This window comes from Drosophila suzukii, chromosome 2R (genome assembly GCF_043229965.1).
Source record: "Drosophila suzukii chromosome 2R, CBGP_Dsuzu_IsoJpt1.0, whole genome shotgun sequence".
NCBI lineage: Eukaryota > Metazoa > Arthropoda > Insecta > Diptera > Drosophilidae > Drosophila > Drosophila suzukii.
In genome coordinates, this window is record NC_092081.1 from 10,701,309 (window position 1) to 10,727,588 (window position 26,280).

The 26,280-nt window shown below is 38.6% G+C and overlaps 3 protein-coding genes across 13 annotated transcripts in view; 1 reads left to right on the top strand and 2 right to left on the bottom strand.

Annotated features, from left to right (window-relative positions):
• Prosap (SH3 and multiple ankyrin repeat domains prosap) overlaps positions 1–26,280 on the top strand; it is a 71,443-nt gene that overhangs the window by 18,203 nt on the left and 26,960 nt on the right. For 5 of the 11 annotated variants that reach the window (XM_065863533.2, XM_065863535.2, XM_065863539.2 and 2 more), the window contains exons 2-4: positions 11,335–11,405; positions 17,729–18,216; positions 24,521–24,538. In XM_065863533.2, coding sequence (XP_065719605.2) covers positions 18,049–18,216; positions 24,521–24,538 — 186 coding nt within the window. In that variant the 5' untranslated portion in view covers positions 11,335–11,405; positions 17,729–18,048. The remainder of the gene's footprint in view (positions 1–11,334; positions 11,406–17,728; positions 18,217–24,520; positions 24,539–26,280) is intronic. The other 6 variants (XM_036813174.3, XM_017073560.4, XM_017073561.4 and 3 more) reach the window with 2 other exon arrangements.
• Positions 18,530–19,436, bottom strand: LOC108009308 (uncharacterized). Its single transcript, XM_017073562.4, has 3 exons — positions 19,124–19,436; positions 18,826–18,949; positions 18,530–18,765 (listed from the first exon to the last, which is right to left on the bottom strand). The coding sequence occupies exons 1-3, from the start codon at positions 19,388–19,390 to the stop codon at positions 18,674–18,676; spliced, it is 483 nt and encodes a 160-aa protein (XP_016929051.1). The 5' UTR covers positions 19,391–19,436; the 3' UTR covers positions 18,530–18,673.
• On the bottom strand, positions 19,552–20,246 carry LOC108009309 (uncharacterized). Its single transcript, XM_017073563.4, has 3 exons — positions 19,936–20,246; positions 19,741–19,876; positions 19,552–19,683 (listed from the first exon to the last, which is right to left on the bottom strand). Exons 1-3 carry the CDS (start codon positions 20,155–20,157, stop codon positions 19,604–19,606), a joined length of 438 nt encoding a protein of 145 aa, XP_016929052.1. The 5' UTR covers positions 20,158–20,246; the 3' UTR covers positions 19,552–19,603.

Here is a 26,280-nt window from a genome sequence, read left to right on the forward strand (position 1 = left end):
TAAAGTGACCAAAATTTGGCATGTGCCCCGCGTAAACTAGGTAAATTAAACGCCGACTCTTGGCCAAGAGGTGGGCCAACTGAAATTGGGCAAACAATGTTGAATGGGATTGTATTTGAGGCTTCTGGGGCATGTCGGATGATGCATTAGCCGAGAATTGAGTAAATTCTGGGGATGGTAGGGAAAAGGTGTAGATAAAAAGATGGAGGCATTTGGTTGGGAGTGATAATTATGTACCAAAGTCAATAAAAACATGGAAATAAAAAGCATATACACGTGAATTGAGTGGTTTTCTGCATTTAATAGGTAAACAGGAAAAGCACTTAGTCAAACATTCCCCTTGAATTACTAATTGATTGCTTATTTGTTGAATTCACTGGGATTTCTTTTCATGGTTTTCCATATTATATTGATAAAAGCACTTATATGCATTCACATTTAAACGCAATTTCAATGTTTATATTAATCAGAGCATTTTAATTTCTGTTTTTACCATAACATAAAGGTCAATACCAATTAAATGCTTATATGGCCACTCATGTTTGCTGGAATCATTGTCCAATTAATTCTGCATAAGACACCTCATTTGAATTTTACACTTTTAATTTATTTGTCATTAAGTTCTTCCATAACCAGTTTGGCAACGAAGTATCGTCTTATCAAAGGTTATTTATATTTATAGATTTTATCTTAGCCTAATTCCGACATAGTTTCAAGCGATTTTATTAGTCCATAGCTAAATATTATGTGTGTTGAACAATATAACCTGTTGAGAATTATAATAAGCTCGATACGCTTTCAGTTCTATTAACCATTAAGCTTATTTATTTGTTTTCCAGCTTCCATTTTGCACTAAAAGCCAAAATATGTGCAAACCACTTTGAACCAGTTTTCAAATGAGTGCAAAATTATTGACAAAAGCTGAAAGTGAGTTCACTTTTGCTGATGTCAACAGAGCAGCTTAAGTGGCTACCTATTTTTTTTGGTTTCATTTTTAAGCGTTCAACGATCGCTTAGTTTATTTTAATTCCCAGACCTATTTACTGATTTATGAAACGGAGTCAAAAGCGATCCGATCTCTTTTGTCGCCGGCATTTTTGGCACTAATTTGACAAGGTCGCCGCTTCGTTGGGCTTTTGTAGTCTTGGCTTATAGAAATCACGACCCAAACACGTTTGAAGTCCCCCTCTTTTTTTTTTTATTTTTGTTTATTTTGCATTTTGAGTGGTCCAAGACGGCAGCTCATTTCGCAGATATTTGCATAAACATTTGAAGGGGTGGGGTGTGAAATAGTTGCCGTGAAATGCTGTCATTCATATTAATTTAGTGGGTCAGCCGGCGATGGTGACCCCGATCGTGCGGATTTCCTGTTAGAAAGGCTCTGATTGTTGTTCCCTCCCATAATAAATCGCATCTCTTTAAATGGGTAATGAATAGTCAAATACGGTTTCGTGACTAGAGATGGCAGACAATTAACCCTAGAGCACCAACGAACTATCCCCACTCTCCTCAGTCACCTGTTGTGACCAGAGTTCGGCTTTTGAACTTTCAATCCTTTTGGATTATTATGCAAGAAGGTAGGATGAGGATGAGGATGGCTATGGGGATGAGGATGAGGATTTCTGCCCAGATAAGAGCTGGCGAAGGCAGAGCTAATTAAATTATAAGCCAAGTCTGACGCTGACCCAAGATGAGCCAGGGAATGGGGTCACCAGAAGAGGTGGCCTCACCCCCTTTTTCGACGAGAGTGGTTGAATAATATCCAAATGGTTGTCTTCGGTGTTTGCCGTTCGTGTAGCTGGTGTTGATTTGGCCATAAATTTTGTATGCTTTTGACGCCGAAAATCGACGACCACAGCCGAAAAACATTCACGGCGAGATGAGGTAATGCAGCCAATAACTCTTGAGTTACAGTGGGATCAATTTGTGCAGTGCGGCCGTAAAAGCCAACTCAACTCTAATGATTTTTGTGGGTTATTAATGCAAACGCGACTACCACTGCGGCTACCATATCTATACTTTATTTGACCTATAAGCCCCTTTTCACGGTCTTTAAAAATGCTTTTGACGTGCAGATGGCGCGCATTTAGTTCATTACTGGTAATTTTATTATTTTCCGGCCTAAACTAATGACTTAATAAATTTAAGTTATTGTGTGATCATTAGTTCGAATTTAATTTGATGGGATTTTTATTTGGTTGTTATTAATTTTTTGAATAGTTACAACATTTTTATAAGCTTGGGGGTCTTAAGTTATAGTCTTTGAAAATAAGTTAAGAGCTTCTCTTGGCATTTTTTGTACTATTGAAAAAATGTAAGGCCAGTTTGAAGGTCAACAAGAACTTAAATTAAAGTATAAGGATTTTAAAATGATATATTTTTAAAAGATTTATACAAAATTATTATATTTAAAAAAATAATGGAACTTGGTCAGTTGAATTTTAATTTTTTTTTGTGTTATAAGGGTAATTAGACCTTTGATTTTTTTTTATATCTCAAATTCAGTGTTTTGCTATCGTAAATTAACATTTTTGTAAGGAAAATGAGTTGTTATCCCGCATAGCTTTATATAAAAGGGTTATGAAACTGCCATGTTTTCCAAACAGTAGAGTAATTACCTCTAAAGTTACCTTACCCGCAACTGTTTTGGGTTGCCCATTAGGCCAGGACACCCACTGTGCCACATGGAGCAGTTGCCGGGACGTAAACATGAATTATGCGTAGACATCTCGCGGGTTGGTTAGTTCACCACCCGCTCCTCCTCGCCTTTTCCCCCTTTTTGAGACCTGTCATCGGGCGTTGTCAACAAAATGTTTGCGACTCGAAGGCAACTTTGGGGCCAAGTGACGGCGGCATCATTTCAATTGCGTTTTATGGCCATAAATAAGCCCAACGGCAAACTGAATGATTTTTTTTTTTTGGCCACGAGGCAGCGTGCTAACAAGGAAAATGGTTGCAAAAACTATGAGTGCTGCAGACGAATCGCAGCCAAGTCGTGATCGCACTTGACTGCCAATTACCGGGGACCATCAATTCGTTGGGGTTCTGCTGGCCAAGTTAATAATCTCATCAGACTGTGAGTTCGAGAATCTTCTGTATGGGCCAATTTGCATGGACAACAATGCTAAATGGGCCATAATGACGGGCCGCCTGGCGGTCTTTCAGCTTTTAGAGTAGTGGTGTGCAATTCAATTAATTAGCCGGCCAAGAGCGCTTAGTAACTCCCTTCCTCCTTTGTTGCCACACGCTTGTGATGAACATTTCCGCTGTGGAAAGCGCCCGTGTGTGTGGTGCAATCAAAATTAATTAAGGCACAAAGAGAGGCGGCCAGATGCTTTGCATGGCTTTTCCTCCGACCTGCCACTTTATTGCCTTTTACCGCAACGCTGCACCATTTTCCAGTGCACCTGCAACGGCCACATCTTCTTTGCCTTTGGCTTTGGCTTTGTATTTTCATTTTAGTTTTTCTTTTTTCTTTATATTTTTTTTTTTTTTTTGCATTTCGCCTTGACAGGAACAGTGCCACCAGCGAATGTGCATAATTAGAAGTGGTTACAACTTACATGTCCATGTGATCGCAGATTCAGTTATCTGAAACTGAAACGTTCGCTTGTCCAGCAGCAATCAGCTGGAAAACTGGCAACAGTCAATCAGCCGTGGAAAACTGCAGCTGCAACAGTTGAGCTCATCCAGTTGAGGGTGCATAAATTAATTAGCCGCGATTGCCAAAGATTGGTGGTCCTTAATTGATAGTGGAATGCCTGTGTTGCAGATTTATACGTTTATACAATCTCCTTTAGAGCAATCAATAAAAAATATCTGCACTAGTAAAATGGTATGTGTATTGCACAGCCTAATAAATCAGTAAAGATTTCTTAAGAATCCTCTTAAAAAGCTAGAACAGAAAGAAGTAAAAGTCTTTTAAGATTTTGTAGTAAAAATTTAAAATGTAATACATTTTCTAAATAAAAATAATATAAAACCTTCAAGATCTAACTTTCTTCAAGTGTAAAAATAAAGCTAGATTTAATTTTCTTGTTGGTTAGTAGATAGTTCTCGTTGCTCTCGCACTTTCCTGGGTTTTTACAAGCTTTCCACATTTATTGGCGATTTTTTTACAATTTATTTAGCCATCAAGAAACCACATAAATTCATAATGCCTTTAATAAGCAAATCACTCTACGGGTGTTCCGAGCTTTCCTCAGAGAACTTTCCCAGCGTAATAAGAGCGAGAAGGGAACAGGCTGAAGTTGCATCCTCGACTGCAAAGTGAAATGCATAATGAGCATAATGTTGGCGCTGCACGACGGCGATTCGGTTGCAGATACACGTAGTCTGAGATGCAGATACAGATGATAATGGTAATGATAATGCCGTGTCGCGGAGACCGACACATGAGCACTTGACTGAGAACTCAGACGGAGAGAAATTTGAGAAATGTGTGCAGTAATTAAATGCAAAACTTGAAGCGCAAGAAGGAGAACAGCGACATCGTCAACGATCCAAGATAATGCATAATTGCAGAAGACAAAAGGAAATGCCAGCGACTCATGGGCAATACGTATGTATAGAGCAGGAGCATGCAAAATATGAGAAGAATATCTAATGCCGTGCCACCGCATTCTCCACATATAGTTATATGTATATGTAGATATGTATTGTAGTCCGCCAACTGCCACATCCATCCTTCGTTGGCTTAAAACGGCGTTCAAATTAATGGCCAAGTTTCACATGGGGCAGAATGAAGAAAGAAGCGCAGATGCCAACACAATTGCCAATGGAAATTGCTGCCATCTCACATGTGCCGCAGTGTGAGTGTGAGTGTGTATCTGTGTTTGCGAAAGTTGAGTACAAGATACAAGTGGTTAGATACAAACTAGAACAGCAACTGCTGGGGTACGATAGTTGTGTCTATCTGTCACGAAGGTGAAATACTCTTTATATGGATAGGTACCAAAAATAATAAATATGTTAATCAAGCATTGGATGTCCTCCTTATTTAAAGATATTTAATCTAGAAATCTTCTGTTTCGGGTATTAAGATTTAATACTTATATTTTTGTTGTATTTTTGGTTTTTATCTAAGTATAAAAAAATAATATTTGAATTTTTAATAATTGTATTGTTTATTTTTATCAAAAGTCACTTTGACACAACATTTTTTCAAAAAAATTAAAAAATTATAATTTAAATAAAACGGCATACATTTTATATCTATGAATAAAAGAAAGCTTTAATTCAGTAATCTTCAGTATTTGTAAAATTTTTCTAAACCAATAAATTTGTTTCCCCTTTTGGGAATACTATATTTAAAAGCATATTTCCATTTAAAGTTATATATTTCACCAAATCATTGATTATATTAAATGCACCTATTCTTTTAAGAGCATCAACAAGAATACGTTCTTGTAACGACGATGAGTTTAGAAGAGTGACTTGAGGGCTTTTTTTCCTTCGTGTTAGAACACGAACTCGCAACACGGGAGCAAAAAAAAACAGAAGTTGCCACTGGGAAGTAAATTCCATGTTATTATTTACCAGCCAACGGAGGAATGTTCAAACAACATTCAATCAGAAATCGGCAAGAACAAGGCGGCGTAGATACCGCCAATACATGCTTACAGATCAAGATAATAAATTTACTGGCACTCTGGGACCGCGATTTGTAAGGTTCTTCGGTTTGCCCTAAAAAAGTAGCTATTTCCACTTATTTCACTTTTAAGCCACTTCCACTGGGCACACACTTTTCTTTTGGCCAAAGCTCCTAGTTGTGTGCTCTGCTTTTTGTTTGGCTCCTGGGGAAGGCAGTAAATATGAAAGCAGAAAGCAAGAAACTTTATTTGGGTTAGCGATTGTTTAAAAATGCATAAGGATGTGAATCTTGGAGTAGCTGGAGGGAAACAGAAGCCCGCAGGAGTTTGGCCAGAGGAGCTACAAAGGACCGAGGGAAAAAAGGGGGATTTGCAGGGGCTCAAACAGCAAATGGAGCTAAAACTGCAGTGCAGAGAAAAAAATATTAACAAAATGTATCATAATTAGGTAGCCAAGAAAATGCGAAAAAATTCTTTATAAATAAGGTCCTTCAATTATTTAATTTACAATAGCGTACACAAGAAATAGTTCCTTTCGTACTCTGCCGCCACACGTACAGTATACAACACACTAATGAGCTTCCCCCTAAAAATGTCGTCTGATTGTCAGTATCTTCGCAGAAAAAAAAACGATTTTAGCCACTCTAAGACAAATTCTCAATCTTTGTAAAATGTTTACAGTGCACAAAAAGTGAAGAAAAACATTTGCAGCAAAATGCAGAAGCTAGAAGATCTTTGCCTCAGAATGGAAAAATATAAGACGCAAGCTTGAAAAGCCCCTGGAAAAACCCAGGATAAGAAGTTGACACACTTGCAATTTCAGTTGAGTTTATCTCAACAGGTGTAGGGATTTTGGAGCATAAACTTTTCCCCCAATAAATCCGTACTGATTTGAGTTTAATATGCAAATCAAGCGACGGCTTTGGGTTATTCAAATCAAGTGAACCGCTCACCCACTCACTCGGCATTCACTGGCAAAAGTTTTTAAATTAAAAAATTATGGATGGCCAAGTTAATGGCTTTCTCGGTCAGAAAAAAAAGAGAAATATAGCGACGACAGGTGGGTGCAGTTTTGCAATCAAGATGAGTGGGCGAAAGTGGTTCAAGTGGTTTCGAGATTGCGAATGTAAATGCAATTTCATTAAATTGAATATTTATCGGTTGTCATTGAGCAAATTGCAGGTAAATTGAGGTCTATCCTAATACTTCAACATACCGCTGATGGTAGTATACTGTGTGCAGTTATTCCGCCAAGATAATGGACCGAAATCATCATTAGTCGAGCTGTCAGGGCCATAAACATTGTATTGTAGAATCTTAAAATATTACTTCTTTCCGACAAATTGTCAACTATTTTTGTGACTTCTAAGAATAATGCTCAATGGGGAGAACCGCTTGAACAGGTTTCCAGGGAATTAGCCGCACAGAAGCCGTTTGATGAGCATAAATCTTGATATCGGAACATTATTAACGTCAATTAATTCTAACTGTTTGAAACGAAGGCCATCCATTAAGTCCGCGGAGATGCGAGGTGGATTTCAGGTGGTTCAGATGGTTCAGTTGGTGGGGGGGTGTAGAACTCACCTGGGATGGATGGATTGGTTGGATGGATAGCTGGCATTTCTCCGGAGACCCTCAACCTGTTTGTTTTTCTTTTTTTCGCCCGCTTTTCTGTAATCGATACAAGTGGCTCTTCGGTCTGCTGTCTTTGTTGTATTTTTAGTATTTTCCTGGTGGCCCGTTGTTTTCCCCTTTATTTTTTTTTCCACATTGCCTCGCCTCACGATTTCCCAAATCCGATTATTATCAAGTCTCACGTGAGTGCACGCTTTGTTGCTGCTTATTTTTATTTTTACCCCTGATGCTCTCGAGTATTGTGCATTTTACAGTTGCGCCTTCCTTCTGCTTCCTTGGAAAATTGCTTTGAACTTGAAAATTTCCCACGTGACGCGGCGAGAATCAATCTCTGCTTCTGGCTTTTCTTTTGCCCTCTGTTCGTGTCACATGTGCAATGACACCCCTTGCGAAATTTCCCCTCCATACGCCCCTCTTGAGTTTTTCCGACGAGCACGAAAAGCCAGCTGCACTTTGCATGTCATTCGGCTAACGGTGTCGTCTTTTCCCCGCTTTTCCTCCTTTTGTTTCTTGGCTTAAAAGCCTTTTCTCAGTCGGTTTTGTGGCAAGTGTCGATTGAATTTAATTGGATAGTTTTTTCGTGCATTCCATATCTTTCGAGGGGCTAAATGGCAAATTGTGTTGAATTCCCATATTCGTGGGTAATTTCTTTTATTGGATTGTAATTTTTGTGGGAACTTCAGTTGGTTTTGAATTGGAGCTAAACGTTATGGCCATATGACACGGACTTAAATTGCATGTAACTGACTGAAATTATTTAAAAAAGTCATAGTAAACTAGAAAAATAGGAATTTATATGTTATATTGAAACCTACAGGTGTACAATGTACATATATCATTAACATATAAATCCAGGAATTTACTCTAAAAATCGATTTTCGTGGTTCTATTTTTGCTTTCTTGTTACCCACCTTAAATAACACACTCCCACTGAAATGTTGTGCCCATAAAATCGTAAATCCACAAACACTAATTGGAGTTCTATCCCGATTTTAAGCCAAGTTCTCTCGTTGCTGAATGAAAAGTAAGAATTATGCAGCCGCATTCCAAAGTTTCCATTAGCACCAGCTAAAACTGCAGTCGTTGAGCACTTTTGGTGCAACATGTTCGTGCCATTTTGCAGATCTTGGCTAGTCTTCAAGCCAATCCATTGCAGAGTTTAGTGTGTGAGTCAGTAGAAGCAAAAAAAAAAAAAAAAACCCAAACAAAGTGAATTTCTTGGAGTACTCCTCTTTCTGGCAAAAAAGTGGCCAGGTATATGTACACCATGGGCTGCAGATGGCACTTAATTTGCGAGCACGTTCCAATCAAAGGGGAAGTGCATAGTTCGCGAGTCGTAAACTAGGTTTTCTTTTAACGATTGTGGCTCTGAACGAGACTTGGCCAAGACCGGTGGCAATTAAAAAGAAGTTAGCACTTGGCGGGGGGTTAGGAAAAGGGCGACAGTTCATAGATGTCAAGTTCAGGGTTACTTCAAGGGCTTCGGCTCGGGAATTACCTGTCAGAGGCCAAAGACAAAGTGAGTAATTAATTCGCAAGCGTCTTCATCCATCAAATCTACTGTCTTCCCTTTAAAAAGTTCATGGGAGTTGGCGCTGGGCTGTGTGAGAATTTTACTTTTGATTTAATGAGTTTTTTATTGCCCGCTCTCATAGGATTGAATTCTTTATGCAAACGGTTCAATGAGCTTAGGGCTAATTAATGGCTAATTAAAACTTCGATTTGATTTGGGTTCCTTAGGCTTTTATTTAATTTAAGACGGGTTAAATACGAACTTAGATTAATCGTTTTATTCTGGGTATTTCAGTAGAGATACAGAATACTTACTGGGTTTTAAAGTAATCTATAAGACAAATGATCTGCATTTATTTTATTCTTTTACTATTTTACTGTTACTTTTTATTGAACTTTAAATGCCTGGTTTGTTAGTAAACACTGCATTTACCCCTCTAATTTTAAAAGTCATTTATAAGACTCTGCATCATCCCCATCATAAGCCTACTGTGCTGTCATATGGTTTTTGATGATGATGATGACGAAATCTAAGAGGCTTAAGTTTTAGAAAAACCCCAAAACCCGCAATGCAAAAGGCTGCCACTGCCAACTCGACTCCCATGTGGCTGCGTAATCAAATGCATGTAATTTGAGTTTAATGAGTGTCAAAGTTATTAAAAATCATTTGCTCCGACCAGTTATGGTGGCTTTACTGCCAACGGCTTTGGCTTTCGGCCAGTCAGCAGGCCATGTTTTCGGTCCATGAAAGGCAGCAGAGCTAACGCTAAAGTTACAAAATCGTTTCGAGACATTTTTGGGTTCGTCATCGGGCTTAATTACTGGCCACAAAACACATTCTGCCCGCCAACGATTCTGGTTAAATGAAATGTGTCAATAAATGTAAATGGCGACCGAAATTGAGTTATTAGAAGGAGGCCGCTAAACCAAAGTGAGATCTTTTAATAAACTTGTTTTTTGGTGTCAGAGACAGCAGCAGCGATAATAACAATAACAAACAGTGTCTGCCATAAGTTCAGCGACCAGTTGGCCAATACTCTGCGGAAATCCACTTGAAAATTCTTGGAAAGCCGATTGTTTATATAACTTAATATATAAGCTGAAGTTGCTTGGTTTTCGTTTTGTTTACTTAAGGCCAGGCCAGCGTTTCCAATGAAATTAGGGGAATTTGTTATGGCTAACAAACTATGAAATTGTAGATTTCGCTGTCCTGATTCATGCATTTCTCAGTGGCTGCCAAATACAGTAATAAATCGTAAATTCACAATTGATATACAAGTGTACACCAAGTGACTTTTGGTTAATTTGCCCAAAAGCCATATTTACTTGGGCAGTCTGAAGCTCCGATTGGTCTGGGTCTGGAAATTGGCAAATGCAATTTTTATGCTCTGTGGCGTGGGCGTTGTACACCCACAGAAACCCCCCCCCCCCAACCTGAAAGGCACCCCATCACTCTGATATTGATTTGATTGTGTGCGTCTGCTGCTCTTGGCTGCTCACATGGCGTATGATTGATGGCCCTGCGGGCACGAAGGAGCAGAAAACGGCGAAAATATGGATGTATCCCTGCCTGAGATGCTGCTGCTGTTGGCTGGAGATATAAATTGCATTTGTTGGGAAAATTGACAGAAGATATATTTGCACGCTAAATAGAAATTAATCACGAAAAGTTAAGGCAGGCAAGGGAAAAGTAATCGACACGAAGATGATCAGTACTTTGTAACTATGTTATTTTATTTAAAAAGGAACTTTTTGTACCCGTTACTCGTAGAGTAAAAGGGTATACTAGATTCGTCGGAAAGTATGTAACAGGCAGAAGGAAGCGTTTCCGACCCCATAAAGTATATATATTCTTGATCAGGATCACTAGCCGAGTCGATCTAGCCATGTCCGTCTGTCCGTCTGTCCGTCTGACCGTCTGTCCGTCTGTCCGTCTGTCCGTCTGTCTGTCCGTCCGGATGAACGCTGAGATCTCGGAAACTATGAGAGCTAGGCTATTGAGATTTGGCGTACAGATTCCTGAGCTTCTTACGCAGCCCAAGTTTGTTTCAGTAGACTGCCACGCCCACTTAAACGCCCACAAACCGCGAAAACCTGTGACGCCCACAATTTGCATGCTAGATAAAAAATTTTAACTGAAATGTATTGGTGTCGTCAATACCTATCGATTGATCCAAAAATAATTTTGCCACGCCCACTCTAACGCCCATAACGCTTAAATCTGTCTACCGCCGGTAGGTGGCGCATTTTAATTTCGCTTTGCTGCTTGCATATCTCCATTTCCCTTTGAGTAACGGGTATCTGATAGTCGAGGTACTCGACTATAGCGTTCTTCCTTGTTCATTTTAATGTTTACTCAAATCGAATAAAATTGTATTATTAACAAATCTATAAACCATTAAACAAGAAAAGTTAAGGCAGGCAAGGGAAAAGTAATCGACACGAAGATGATCAGTACTTTTAAACAAAATCATTTTATTTTTTATAGAAATTTGTTCATTCTTACATTTATTAATATCGAAAAAATTGTTTTGTCTTCAAATCTATAAATAAACATTTGTAGTAAACCTGTTTATTTTGTATTATTTCATTATAGCCACCTCATGTCTGGCCCTACAGTTTGAGCTGCACTGGGTTCTAAGCCACAAAGAGGGAAAATCGAGAGGGGTAAGTTAGGTTGACTCGTGTTACTCACAGCTAAACGCAAAACCCATAATATTTTCCCATTAAATGTATATATCTTATATCTTAGAGTCGTTACTTTTTTTATGGTCGTGTTTCCATGTGTCCATCTGTAGACTTGTCGGTTGTCATTTGTTGTTTGGGTTTAGAGATTTGCACTGCATTCGGAAACCGGTCGAATTGGTTTTGTGGTGATCGCAGCATTTGCATAAAGTTTTGTTCTGTTTTTCTCTTTAATCGGTGTGTGCGTGGTGTCTGTGTGATATTTCTCCAACCGCTGGATTTTAATTTATTTTCATTGATTGCACATATACAACTTTTGACTTAATGGCTCTCTGACGTAACTCGAGCTGCTGAAATTAGCAAAGTAGTCGTAATACTCACCTACGGATTTCTTCGAGTGTTTGCAGGATTTTCAACAAATTGTGAAATGCTACGATTTAATTAATCGATCTGTAAGTTATGTTGATTACCTGTTGGATTTACAATTTGTTAAAAAAACGCCGCTGGGCGTTAAAAGTGATTTTAGTTAGTGGGCTGTAGGAAATGAACACCTGCTAAATGCACGTCAATTCAATTATTTTGTTGTATTGATTTATTGGGGTTTCAGGGGTTTCATTTTGAAGTTCATAAGTTGTGCACATTCGAGTTATTTAACCAAAATAAACTTTTGGTGAGTTTGGTTTTCAAGTCATTTCGTTTGCTCCAAACTTTTCTCAACTTAAGTCAAGCAATTCTTATCAAATAAATGCCAAAATGTCAATGCTTCCAATTCCGGCATTCAACTTTCGTTGGTATTCTGAACGATTCCCTCCAGATTTATCTGATTCCGAACCAACTTGTGTTTCTCTTTTCTGGTTTCGAACAGGAAATCGCTGGTTGGCCACCTAGGTAAGTGGGTTCTGTGGTTTTTGGGTGGTTCGGTTTCAGATGATTCGAAGGTAATTTGTTGCCGGTCCATGGGCCTAGACAAAGGACTGATTGCCGGACTTGACTGACAGCCCGGGCAGCAAAGGGTTAAGGTATTAGTGGCCACATACACACACTCACGGACTAATTCTGCCATTGTATTAGCCAATTGTGGTGGTTTTTCCTCCATTCACTTCCCCGGTTTCTTTCTCCTTGCGATTTTTATTTTTATTTCAGTCTCAGCTTGTTTGGCCAGCATAATGATGCCACTTGATTGAAAATGAACGTGACTGGAAAACAAGTTTCGGGGTTAAAGTTTTCTTGTTTTGCTTTTCTCCACCAACTCGGCTCGTTTCGCTGCTCTGCGGTCTTCTCTCAGCCAATTCTACTGTTCGAATAAACAGAAAATAGGAAAATAAATTAGCCAGGAGATGCTCTCAGCCATGAACTTCTGTGACATGTTTTGCTGCCTCAGCTAGCTGTATTTGCCAGCAAGGAGCCATGCGAAATTGCATTTAGTATTATTTAATTAAAGTTTTCGCTCCGCCCACTGGACCATGAGTCCACCAGCAGCCGTCTTCTTTGCCATTCGGCTGTGGTTTGGGCGCCATTTTGTTGCATGTTCGCTAACAGAATTATGTGCGCATTTCCGTTTCCGGCACACGCAAGAATGCACCGAGAGCCGTCAGCGTGGAAAATGGCGTCTTCGATTTAGCAGAAGAACAGTGGGACCTCAAGGAAATATAATTCAGTTTCTAAGAATCTCATAGGTTGTTTCAGATTCGTTAAGACTTGGTTATACTATAATAATAATTTAATTAATATGATTCCAAAAATGTTGAATACGGTTAATACTTCTACACACCTACCTTTTCTATACCAAATCGAAGTCTCTTCTGATCGTAATAGACCACATTTCTTTTTATTGGAAAGCCAAGCCAAAGATTACAATCTCCAAATCGAATACTTAATCGCTTTTCCTATTAAGACCCATTTATTCCACTGTCCACAGCGTTGGATGGTGGAAGAATAATGGTTTGCCATTATTAAGTTTTGTGCGGGTGGATTTTGCATTCGTTTTGTTGATGCCGCCGATGTTGCTTCTGATTTTACTGCAGTTTGCTGCTGTTGCCGTTGCCAAGGCAAATTATTTTTCAGCATGCACAACAGAGTGTGCCACAATAAGTGGCTGGGCAAGGACCTGTTCCTCGAACCCTTCCTTCCTTCTTTAACCCATCTGAAATCCCCACAAGATTGAGCGGCAAGCCATTGCAATGACAAAAGTAATTTGCTTTTAAAGCAGCACCAACTGCAGCATCGGGCGAAGGCAATTTAAATATGCATGGGCCATTATGCATAAGCGATGCCTGTTTCCCCATCCTCGTATATTTGTGCACAGAGGGAAAATTACAATATTAAAGAAATCGGGAAGAAGTCGTTGATTAAATTTTGTCTATTTGAATTTCAGGATGCTAAAAGTTATACTTAGTGTGACCGAGCTGCCAAAAATGATTAGAGTGTGACCATCAACTAAGACAAAATGTGACCAATGTAGGAAATGAGTGCTGATTATATATGAACAAGTTTTGCACAGTGTACTTACACTTATTGGTGTGTGCCACATGCAACTTCATTCGCATTTAGTTGCGCACTCAAGTAAACCCAATGGGGCTCTCAACTGACCCACTAAAGTCGCCCGTTCGGTTCACGGACTCCAGGGACCTGATGCTGTAACTAATTCCGAGCAAAACCCATTCGATGTGGCATATTTAAAACTTAATTTACATGGCCGTCTTCTGCTCGCTTAAACCCTAACCTTTAGCCCCTCTCAGTTGCTCGTGCTGACCCCTTCTCTTTCTGGCTTAAAGCCCGACTGCCAGCTGGTTCGAAGCGAAGCACTTTGTCATTTTCAGTTTGTCACACTTTTGCCCAAATAAAATTTCATCGCCTGTCATAAAGCCTTGAGAGGCAAGTGTCACAAGCACTTAACTCAAGGAGGTGCATGGTCTGAAGGGGGTGGTGCCGCAGGTGGGAGAAAGACAGCACTGCAGTGAGGTAAGAAGTGAAGGAGACAGCACTCCAAACTGCTCAAGTGGGCCAGGCCCAAAAAGAAATATGCCAAGCAAAATTCGTCATGTGCCTAAAACCAGGAAAGCGTTGGAAAGAAAAGATAAAGCCGATTTGTTGTGTATTTTTGGCCAAAATGTTGAAAAAGGTTTTAATATTAATATAAATATCTATTGTTAAAATAATAGTTGTCTGTTCATACGAGCAATAAACTCTTAGAAATTAAAAACCCATTGCATTTTCAACTTTAAAGCTTTTCGTAGACCTCCTATAAAAGTATCTGCCAAAAATAGAAACCTCTTTCCTTTAAAGACGGCTTTTCCTTTCATCTTTCTGCCATAAAACAACCACATCAACACCTTGTCTATCTCCTACATTTATCCCTTATCTCTTATATCACTTGCTGCGGAACCAATTAATGTTTACCCCACCCAATAAATATGTTTACCGCTGTCAACATTTGATTCCCTCATAAAAAGTGAACCATAAAATGGCTGTACCCTCCAATAGATAGCATGCACCTTATGCAATAAATGTTTTCTCAGGCGCTCTGAGTAAAAAAGTTTTTGGCATTAGCTGGCGTATCCAAACCTAATAACTGTCAGGGCTAAGACAATAGAAAGGACAGACAGCAGACAGGCCCAGACACATCCCTATATAAACTTATATATATAGAGAGAGGGTGGGTAATGGCGATCGCAAGAGGGGAGCACCAAAAGTTGTTAGTTTGACAGCCGAAAGACAGCTGTCTGTTTGGAGAAAAAAACCCACATTTACCGGGGGGTAGCGAAAAAAGAAGCGAAAACATAAATTTTGATTTACTCGCCTGACAGTTGCTCTCCGAATTTCACACGCACCCCACAAACCATCAAAGGTCGGGCACAATTTTCCCATTAGCTCAAGTGAAAAATCACTGCAAAATCGGTGAATAGAGAGGATGGGGCTGAATTAACTGACCACCAGTAAATCAGGCAGACCTTACATATGCTGGAGACTACATATATTTCATGGGAGGCCATTCAAAGGCACATTATGGGCTAAAGTATGGACCAGTAACTTTTCCAATTAAAAGCGAAATAAACTTTTGCCTCCGGAACTCGCTCGCCGAAAATTTCAATTAAAATCATGACTGGCTAAGCTGGAATAGCCAATAAAAAGAGCTCATCGAATGATATTACCGATTTACCTACCTGCCCGGCGTTTCTTGTCTCTAAATTAAGTTGAATGACTTTGGTGCTGGTGCGACCACGTGGCGTATACTCAATTATCGCAAATCGTTTGCAATTAAAGTGCCAAAGCCAAAGGCACAAAATCTTGGCAAACGCCACTTTTGGCTTATCACTATTTTTTTTTTGCCTCATGATTAATACCAATGCCTTGGCCACCTTCGCTTATCACTTAAACAGAAGTCTGGCGACGAGGTTTTCGTTTTTTTATTTTTTTTTATTTTCGTTTCGTGGCTTTTTAGTTGATAATTTCACTTGAACAGCTTGGAAATTTCGTAGGTTTGATTGACAGCCAAGTGCCGGCCAAGGTAAACGGGCCTTTTGTCTTCGCGAGTCACTTGTTTAAACGCAGTTTTCATTTCTCGTATTTACTTTTATTGATATGCCTATTTGTGCTCTTAATTTATGTATTCCGGTGAAGTTTTTTGACCGTGACATATTTTTGGAATTATTTTCAAGCGTAGCGTTAAAAACGGGGGCAGTGAACCAGGGAAAAGTAATTTTACTGGGTAATGGGAACTTTTTCGAGCGAAAGACAAGCCAGTGATAATTATAAAATTGTTTATAATTTAATCAACATTTTTTAATAAATACTTGCGAACTGAAGTGATGGTATGATAACGATTATTTATTGCAGTGATAGCGTGGAAGAATATATAAAGCATGGTATATATTAATATAGAGATTTATTAGGGCACTGAAGAGAAAAAATGCGTTAGGCTTTTTATACCTTTATCTTTTTTTATTAAATATTTAATACAAATTAAATGCGAGTTGAACATAAATGCAGCTTAGAGAAAAACCAGCAATGGGGTATAATATTATATAAAGGCTTTAGGCAAGGTAAACCTTATTTTTTACCTAACACCAGCCTTTCCTTTTGAGTGAAAACCCTTTCATCTTTCACTCGCAGCACCCACAACTTTTATCCTCAATTAGGATTTATCTTTTCCCGCAAGCGTTTTCCATTTTACACTAGTTTTTCCGCATTTCCCCACCCCCTTTCCGCCTTTTCCGCCCCCAAAATGCCAACACTAACTAGTTGAATGCAATCAACACGCTCGCAATTAAATGCGACAAAGTGCAGACTTGCAGATGTGGTTGCAGTTGTTGTTGTTGTTGTTGTTGGTGGGTAACCCGTTCCGCCCACAGTTCCAGTTACCGCGACATGTCCCGCTCCGCCCCCTTTTCCAACCCCATGGAAAAGCGACAACTGTCAGCGGGTCTTTGGCACACATTTACATGCTGTACTCCCCCCTTTGCACCTCGGCCTTTCTGTTTAGCGTGTGAATTTAATTTGTGCATAATTGCAGTTGCAACTGCCATTGCAGTGCTGCAGTCATAAAATGTCAATATCAAATAGTAATCAACAGCCAAATGTTTTCTTTTCACTTTGACAATTTGGTTTTTAGATAGGTTTGCTGTCTTCCAGATACTTAGACCTGAAAAAGGGGTTGGAAAAGCGGGGCCAATTGACGTATCAGTCCGTCAATTGCGTAGGAAAACGTCAGTTGAGGATACAGAAATGTAAACCAATTTAAAAATTAAGTTTAAGTGCTGTGTAAACTAGTTTTTGATATTTCTGGCCAAGAGGTGGGTTTAATAGTTTGCAGTTTGCATTTGTGAATAAAATTCTCATGCAAATGCTTTTCGTTGGAAATGAAAGTAGAGTGAAAATGTATGGCTTAATTGGCAAAAGCTTTATTATTCAGTTGCATTGAATTTATTTATAATGCCACTTTTAGTAGGAATAATAACTATGGTCATTAAATTGTGTCAATATGCACACAAGTTTGCAAATGGGCCATATAAACATTATTTTGTACAGCTCAGCTTGAACCTTTTACAAAGTCTCATTTTGCTGTCCTGTGTAATTATTGTATTCATAAATTTTAAACCAGAACAAAAATATCATTTGTTGTGGCGCAACGCATATGCTTAATATTTTATATTTATTTCAATCATTTGTTGATACAAGAAATAATAAAATTTGCAACCTCTTTGATAAATAAATTACCCTGCCAAAAACGAATAAAATGTATTGTGCTTTAAATAGGCATTCATAATATTTCATATATTCATAATTTATTATTTCATTAATTTCAGAACCATGCAACAGACTCAACGAAAGCCCCTCCTTAGCGAAATGTCCAAGCGAAACGGATTCCAACAGCAGAAGGCCATCAAATAGATTGGCAATAAAAAATTAAGTAAATCTAACAAAATTTACAAAACCCAAAGGAATATACACTTTGAAGTGCCAAAAAATAAGGGAGGAGTTAAAAGAAAAGCAACTACGAGAACTCCCCGAGGAGAGGGAGAAGGTTCGTGGTTTTTCGTGGACCGTTTGATAGAAAGCCGTCAAAATTACGACGTACCACCCACCCACGCCCAAAGTCAAACAGAACCCGGCCAATACGGACACCATGTCCGGGCCGGGGGCTTTTGACGATGAGCCGCCTCCGGAGCCGCGGGACGGATGGCTACTGGTGCGCATCCACGTGCCGGAGCTGAATGTCTACAAGTGTCTGCAGTTCCCATCGGAGCGGCTCGTCTGGGATGTCAAACAGCAGGTGCTCGCCTCGCTGCCCAAGGTAAGTCGGTCACTGTCATTACCATTTGCGATCGTCATTATCCGTATCGCTGTATATAGAGCAGTGCATGGTGTCTCATGTGCGCTAGAAACTCACTAAACGGGAAGAAAAACCTCTAAACTTAGTGCCTTTTCAATTAAAAGAATATTTATTAGGTCTTTTAAGCTTGAATTTTTATGCTTAACACTCAAAAACAGTGGTCGGGCACAGGAAATAGCATTGCTCTGCCGCAACACGTACAGTGTACAACAGCATCGGCACACACAAATCGATAAGCTTCCCGGTGCTCAAAAGCTTAGTAAATATGCTCCAATTTAAAAGGCAGTCTAAGTTTAATTTATTTCCCCTCATCATAAATTTAATACGCTAATCAAAGGCTTGCTTAATGGTCTGAAAATTTTAAATATTGTATAGCCAGAGTCATCCATTGCATTCATTGCATCATAAATCTCAGATATTAGACATAACCGGTTTCCAACTCATCATCGTAGGCAAAGAGCAGTTCTATATAGTAGGACCAAACCACAAACCATGCATACAGCAAAATAACTGTAAGGAAAGTAGGAAATTAGTTATCTAGACTTCAGATTATTATGATATGATACCCACACATTGTGATTACTGTCAGGACTATGATGACAGTATTAAATGTATAGACGGTCAAGGCGAAAATGTGTACGATTATCCAAATGGGCACGAATCCCAAAAAGGGTATAAAGAGCATCTCGTTGTTCTGTAAGAAAATTAGAAGTTATTCAGATTTAAATTTGATATATTCAAGGTGATGTATAAAGACTTCCAAGTACAGAAAGCAGTTCAGAATTAACAAAGAATCCAAGAAATGTAATTATAATAGCTTCATACCCAAAGTACCAAAGTTAGGAGTATGTTTTTAGATGCTACTTACATTATGCACTCCCATGCATAGCAAGGCTGAAGCAATGATCCCGAAGAAGGAGAACACCATGGTGGCCTTGAGGGCCGCCGGTGCTGGGAAGAGGGACTTCTGGTACTCATTTGGGAAGATGCACTCCATCATAAAGCCGGTTCCGATGGTGATATACAGGAACCAGGTCAGAAAGATGCATCCAAAGAGCAGCACCCCGAAACGCAGGGAATAGCAGAAGCAACACTTGGTCAATATCTGTTTCAGATATCTGCAGCGACAAGCCATGTTTGATTTTTGGTCCTCAACGAATTTTAAATAAAAAAATTTCTATATTTTCTTGACAAATTTGAATTTATTTTACTGGTAGATTTCTTGTTACAACATATGTCTATACTTTTATGTTGAATAAAAAAGGGGAGAAGATGTTAACTAGATCAGAAAATACGACTCGAACATTTTGGTAGATTTATTCCTTTATTTTTAACTTGCGTCAGCATATCAAATTGAATCATCAGATTCCACACTGCTGAGATATTTGTAATAACCATACACTATCAGCAGAGAGTATATAAGACCGACTATAGGGATGATAATCAAGATCTGTAAGTATTTGAACAAATAATACGAAAACCCACCTATAATGATAACCTGAACGGTTAATATAACCGGTACAGGTTTAGATTTTGCCAGCTGGACAATGGCCAATATAATATACAAACCGAGTATAAATACATAAGTGATCAACCACAGAAGGACATAACCCCGCTTGCGCTATATAATAAATGTATAGGAAGTAGTCTCAAGCTGAAGGAACTGAATCACTTTCTCACCTTGGAAGCCGCATAGATTAGTAGTATAGAGCTCAGAGTTCCAAACACCAGGATTGGACACAATATAACGGGAGCCCACCATTTAGTGGATGTCATCCTGATAAATACCGAGTCACCATTATGCGTTATTAGCTCCCCAACGTGGAAACCCGTGAGGATTCCTCCAATGATCATGCAACCTACGTTCAGGGGCAAGAAGAAGCAGCACTTCTTTAGAAACATTCCGCTGAAATTACAATGCTTTGAGGCGAAAAGTAATATTTATCAATTTCTACATGAATTTTGACCGAAACTCTTGAATGCAAAGATCAGTTGATCTTAGTATTTTTATAAGGAATCTACAAAATGTTCAGATATTTTTTTATTAAGTACAGAAAGGTGAAAAGTATGTTCCTGGCCGCATTTATTTGGCTGACCCAGACAAAAAACCAATTACAGCGGAATTGCAATGCAATTTTTCACCAGATGTTGTTGATTGAAATTTTATCCAGCTAAAGGCTGCCACGTGCTGCCCTTACAACATAAAGCAGGCCACGCCCCTGCCCTCGAATGGCTGCCAAATGCCCTCGTGAAGTTTCAATTTTTTGAAGTTCAATGCAATTTTCCGGCAACTGTAGTGTCTGAAGTCGTGCGCCCAGTCTAAAATCGTGACGCTGCAGATCCAAAGATATTTGACAATTGAATGGCAGTCTGTCTGTCAAGAGAGAGAAAAATAAACCCAGCTAGAAGGAAGGTTTGATTTTCAATGGCTAGCAGATTTGGTAACTTTAAGTGGATTGGTAATGAAACAATTCGGAAAAACTAAAAAGTAATACTTAACAAAATGTTTATAATAATATTTATTATTTTATTTATAATTTTTTCATTTATTAAAAGAGCTTGGGTAGTGATGAAGTTGCCAAGAATGATTATATATAATTTAAATGGATTAAATGAAATCCAGTTATTACTAAACTTTCCTTACTTAAACTTCCCTGTTCCTTTGTGCTAATAAACACCAAACAATGGCCAATCAATTGTATACATTTAATAACAAATTGTTTGAGCAAATTGCTGTCGAAACATTGCGGGGGCCGCGCCCATTTCAATATTGAAACCGCAAAATTGCAAACGGAAACTCAGTGCGCAACCGAAACCGAAGCTCGACCCAAACTCGAAATCGCTCTGGAATCAATTCGAACTGAACTGCGCTGAACCGAACACAATGACCTCCAGCTAATTGCATGGCCCGGTCTTTCGTGCCGGTTCCGTTTTCGATTTGGTCAATTCAAACTCAACGCGGCAAGTGACAGACGTTGCCTTGTTTTTGGTTTTTGGTTTTCGGGGAGGGCGGATTTTTGGCAGTGGGGGCGTGGCAATCTGGTTGTACTGTCAGCTTAGTAAATTATGTTGTAAATTTGGATCGGGTGTGTGGGAACCAAATGCTGAGAGTTCTGTGCCAAATCTATTTTGGGGAGATTTGATTGCACAGGAAGGTTCCGAATCCAAAATGGCCTGTATTTGGTTTAGAAACTTCGTTTCGAAATTATTTTGGATTTTTTTTCGAAGCTTAGAACTAATGGACCATTAACCTGACACTTAAGGAAATAGTTTAGAATTTTCGATGATAAAAAATCCTGAACCATTCGGATAGGTATGTTTCCTCTATACTTATATATATGGTTAATGAACCCCTATTGGTTCCTTGGTTTCCATGAGTTATTCCACCTGCATATAGCTCTTTAAAGTAGAAAGCATATCAGGTTGTCGACCCGTTTCCTGCTTCCACAGTCGTATATTAATCAGCAAACTGGCCGCATATCTTATCGCAGGTTTTCTCTGACGACTGAACATAGGACCCTATAAACGCACACAGATACTGCCTTTAGCCCCATCATAAAGAATACGATTCATGCTATCATCGCACAAATATTTGCGGGCCAATTGAGGTCTTTCTTCTTTACACATTTTTTTGCTCAACCTTTTGAGGGCCTTCGATAACTGAAGAACTGATGAGTAAATCCCGAAGCTCAAAGACAAAAGTGAGTGACGGTAATATCACTTTTTTATCGGCCGAGGGGCATTATCGTCGGGCTTCATAAATATACTATTAGGTCTGGTGTGGAATTCGCTTTCGATGACCGATCTGCGTTATATATTCCGAGCTTCAATTAAGTTTCACACCATCCATCCATCAATCAGTCAATCCGTCTGCCAGTCAGTCACTCAGCCAATATGTCGCTGCTCCAGTTTGTAGTTGTGTGTGGGCTTCTGGCATCTCAACTTCCGCCTGCTAATCAAATCGTAGCTGAAGCTTTTCTGATCTGTATACGCTTTTGTGTTTTTAGCTGTTTTTATTTTATATATATTTTTTTTTGCTTCAATTTCTGGGTGGGCGTTACTTACCGGTTTTGATGTCTAAGTCGTTTTGCTTGTAATGCTCCACGGTCTTTGTTTGGCCCGAAGTTCAGCTCGCTTAATAAACAACTTTGGCTCGTGGCGATAAGAAACCAGTAAGGAAAGCTTAGTCGCATATGGGTTTCTTGGTGTCTCAATTTTTTTCGGTCTAAGGTAGCAACGGAGAATACGTGTAGGGAACATTTTCAGTGTAATTACGATAAGGGAAACACTGGAAACGTTTCAATGGTTTCATAATTTCTTTTTTTTATTTATTGAAAAAAATACCTACCTTACTTTACCTTCATTATTTGGCTGATTCAACTATTTCTCAACTTAAAAGAAACTTTGTTTTAAATTTCATTTTCAAAACTTTGCTGTAACTAAAACTTGAACTTAGTTGGCTGAAGTGCAAGCAAATTCCCACCATAAATCAGCCAAAGACTAAAGCTGCATTCAAAGGGGATTTCTAATCGAATGCTCTTAACTTTTCCATCCTTGCAAGGATAGACAGACAGACAAACCGACAGGATAGCCCAAAGTGCAGAAGGAAGAAAAAATAGCTTTCAGTCAAGTGTGTAAATGTGGTCAGCGAAAACCTATGTGTGTTTGGTTAAGACAGATATTCCCCTAAAAGACCCTTATTTACGACCACCGCAACTTTAATCAATTGAACCCATTTCTGGGCAAAATAAACACAATAAATCTTAAACTAAAATTGCCCACAAACCAACAATGGCAATTAGTGGCTTAGTTAATGGGAAATGCCTCAATTAAGCCAAGTTAATGTGTAGTTTCGAGTGACATGTAGAGAGTTGACTGCTGTCTTTTTGGGGGAATTACTACTGTGAAAACTATGGCGCTGCCTAGAATATTTACAAAATGTAGACATTTTGCAAAGCACTTGTATATACATTCTACATACATATATATAAACCCATCCAATCTCTAGACGCTCGTTAGATTTAATGACGCCGCATAGTTTGCGCACGCACGACATCATTTCAGCGACTTTTTGCGCCACTCTCCTCCCTTCTGGCATCCAGCTTAAGTGGCATAGAGACCCAGTTGCAGGACCCATCTGTGTCTATATCTGGGGGGTCTTGTGTCCCTCCATTGAACCGTTAATTTGGGTGAGAACTTTTCAGAGGGAAACCCCACCCCCCAAATCGCATTATTCATTCTGGCCGCCTAGCAAAACGCCAGAATGTCACATACTTTTGTGGATAATTTGGTTCGGAGGGGAAAAAACTTCCTGCCGAGCTGAACCCATTGTTCGCAGCAATAAAGATGCTGTCGATATGGATAGAGCTCCCTCGGTACTCGATGGTAGTAGTCCTCTTCTGAGATTGAATTTTCTATTTCTGCGATGGCCAAAGGAGCTGGGAACAATGAAGTGGTAAAGTTTTATAACCATTTGATGGCGTAGAGAACAATGTGTGTATACGTTTAAGGTTTAAATAAACCAAAAAAGGTCACATCATATATGGTATAGAAAGCATAAATATTCGAGAATCCCTTGCTGCGTATGCAAATGTATCATGCTTTAATTCACCACAACAGAAAAAAAAATTCACAACACAACATACAGCCATCATAAAGTGTAAAAAGAAGTAAACTTAAATATAATGAAATGAAATTCATAAAAAAAAAGAGTTTTATGACATTTGGCTTGCTCACGCGGGCTTACATGGCGTATGCGTGATATGTAAATTTTATATAGGCTAAACATGTAAGTGCCATCCATATTTATATATTTTATATATACAAATGTAAATTTACATGCATAAAACGAGAACATTGTTATGCGGCATGACAGGCTACTACAACATCAACCATTACCGTCAACAAGATATTCCTCGTTATTAATTAAAATGTTTTGTTTTCATTAATTTTGGCACTGCTCCTGGCGTCTTTTTTTATTTAATTAAATACCAAACAAATTAAAAATTTAAACGTAAAACAAAATAAACAAACGCCGACAACGCTGGATTTACTACAACGAAATGTTAAATGGAAATGCTTTTGGCCACCCACTCAACGTATACGTAATATGTGACCTGCTGCACTGCGATGGCATCGATATACAAATAACAACTGATTGAATTTACACGCCGCAATGTTTGTCTCGCATCTGATCCGAATATCCGATGCTGTGCTGCCGGCCATATTTGTATCTTCTTGAAATCACTGCGAATAATTGGCACAGGTGGCCTTTTGGTTTAAGGTTGGTGGCTGGCTATAACACACTCATTAATACCTGCCCATATGCAAAGATAATACCATGAATAATGTATTTTCGCAGCACTTGAGGGAATGTTTAATTGTTTGGAAAGAGGGAAATTATGCAGCATTCCTGTTCAGGGGAAAATAATATTTTATAGCCTTTAAATTAAATGAAAATTAATTTATATCATAACAACGGATTGAAAAGTTTAATTGATTGGTCACAAAACAACAAGATATATTTAAATTGTTTAAAAAAATATTAAAATAAATTTTTATATGCTTAGTGATTAATTATTGTGAAAAAATATACATAAATGCAACATTTCTTTGCAGCATTATTTTAAAGATAAATCGTACATTTTAAATGAATAATAACTTCAAGAAATAATATTGGTGTTTAAATAGTTGATATTATACAGTGGCTCTGTCTATTTAATTATATTAATGTAATATATTTTACTGAAATTCAGAGTATCTCTATCTTCGGTTTTGTAGGACATGCTCCTTTCATGCTGCGATAAATATTTATTAATTTTTAAGTTTAAGTTTAATTTTAATTGACACGAAACCCGCAGCGATTGTCGGTCGAACACCTACGCAAATATTTGGTTGCAAGTTGCAACACTCGTTTTTCGCTGTTTTTTCCTGTAGCGAGACAACACGAGGCAACTTCAGTTCCAACCACGAAATGTGTCAAGTACAGCAAACAGTTACAGATTTATGGCTGGGAGTCGGAGGAGACCCCTCTTTCGCCATCTATGTGTTCCCCATCTATGTCCCCCCCCGCCCAAAACACACGCGACCAGGAACTGTTTTTCTATAAGCCCACTGTACCTCGATCCCCCCCCTCTTTGGAGTGCCAACTCCTCCCTTGTAATTCAATTAAAATGCAAAAAAGGAAAAAGGCGCTTCAGGCATTTGCAAATGGAGCAAGAAACGAGATAATAAATAGGGACCAGGAGGGGCAAAAGGGGCTTCAAATGGATATATTCGTATCCATGACCACTGTGAGTGGTTTCTTTTTTTGTGTTTTTCCTTTTTTTTCTGCCTGCGGACAGTTCTCGATAACATTATCGTGAACAGACTGAAACCACAAAATATTTTCAACAAAATTTCTGACATTTTATCGGCAGACAAACAAATAATTTACAAACTTGCCAAGCAATATCGAAATAAAGCCAAATATTTGGGAGAAACTTTTTGACTATTTGCTTTATTTTTATTTCTATGTGAATCCGGGAATAACGTTCATAATAACCATTTATTATGCTGTTTTTCGGATGGTTGTTAATTTTTTTTTGGGCATAAAGCGTACAAAAAAACGGCTTTGTTTCTTTGTTAATTTTTTTTACGGCTGTTATTATTCGGCTAACAATTTAACGGTTCAACCAACTTAAATATCTGAACATGTATGACTATCAACAGACAAATCGAATTGTATAAGTCGCCCTCCAAACGACCTTGACTGTGAAATTATACATTTGTTTCACCGCTTTAATCGCTTCATGTATCAATGAAAGTTGCATAAAGCGAGGTAATTGAGTTGAACAATAATAGCGGGTACAGCAAAAAAAATCCATGGGGAGTGCTACAGTTCGGACAAAAGCCAAAGTAATTGTGGCAATTTGATTTAAAAAATAAAATAAAAAGTAACCCTAACTGGCAGCGAAATTGTCAACAAGTAAAAGCCAGAAATAATTGCAAAAAGTAAACAAAAACGTTAGTTACAGTTCCTTTAAA

Coding starts and splice junctions, on each gene's coding strand:
- LOC108009308 (XM_017073562.4), bottom strand. CDS start 19,390: ATGGCTTGTCGCTGCAGATATCTGAAACAGATATTGACCAAGTGTTGC. Junction 18,950..19,123: donor TATGCATGGGAGTGCATAAT/GTAAGTAGCATC, acceptor ATTTTCTTACAG/AACAACGAGATGCTCTTTAT. Junction 18,766..18,825: donor CCTGACAGTAATCACAATGT/GTGGGTATCATA, acceptor CTTTCCTTACAG/TTATTTTGCTGTATGCATGG.
- LOC108009309 (XM_017073563.4), bottom strand. CDS start 20,157: ATGTTTCTAAAGAAGTGCTGCTTCTTCTTGCCCCTGAACGTAGGTTGC. Junction 19,877..19,935: donor TAATCTATGCGGCTTCCAAG/GTGAGAAAGTGA, acceptor TTTATTATATAG/CGCAAGCGGGGTTATGTCCT. Junction 19,684..19,740: donor CGTTCAGGTTATCATTATAG/GTGGGTTTTCGT, acceptor TCATCCCTATAG/TCGGTCTTATATACTCTCTG.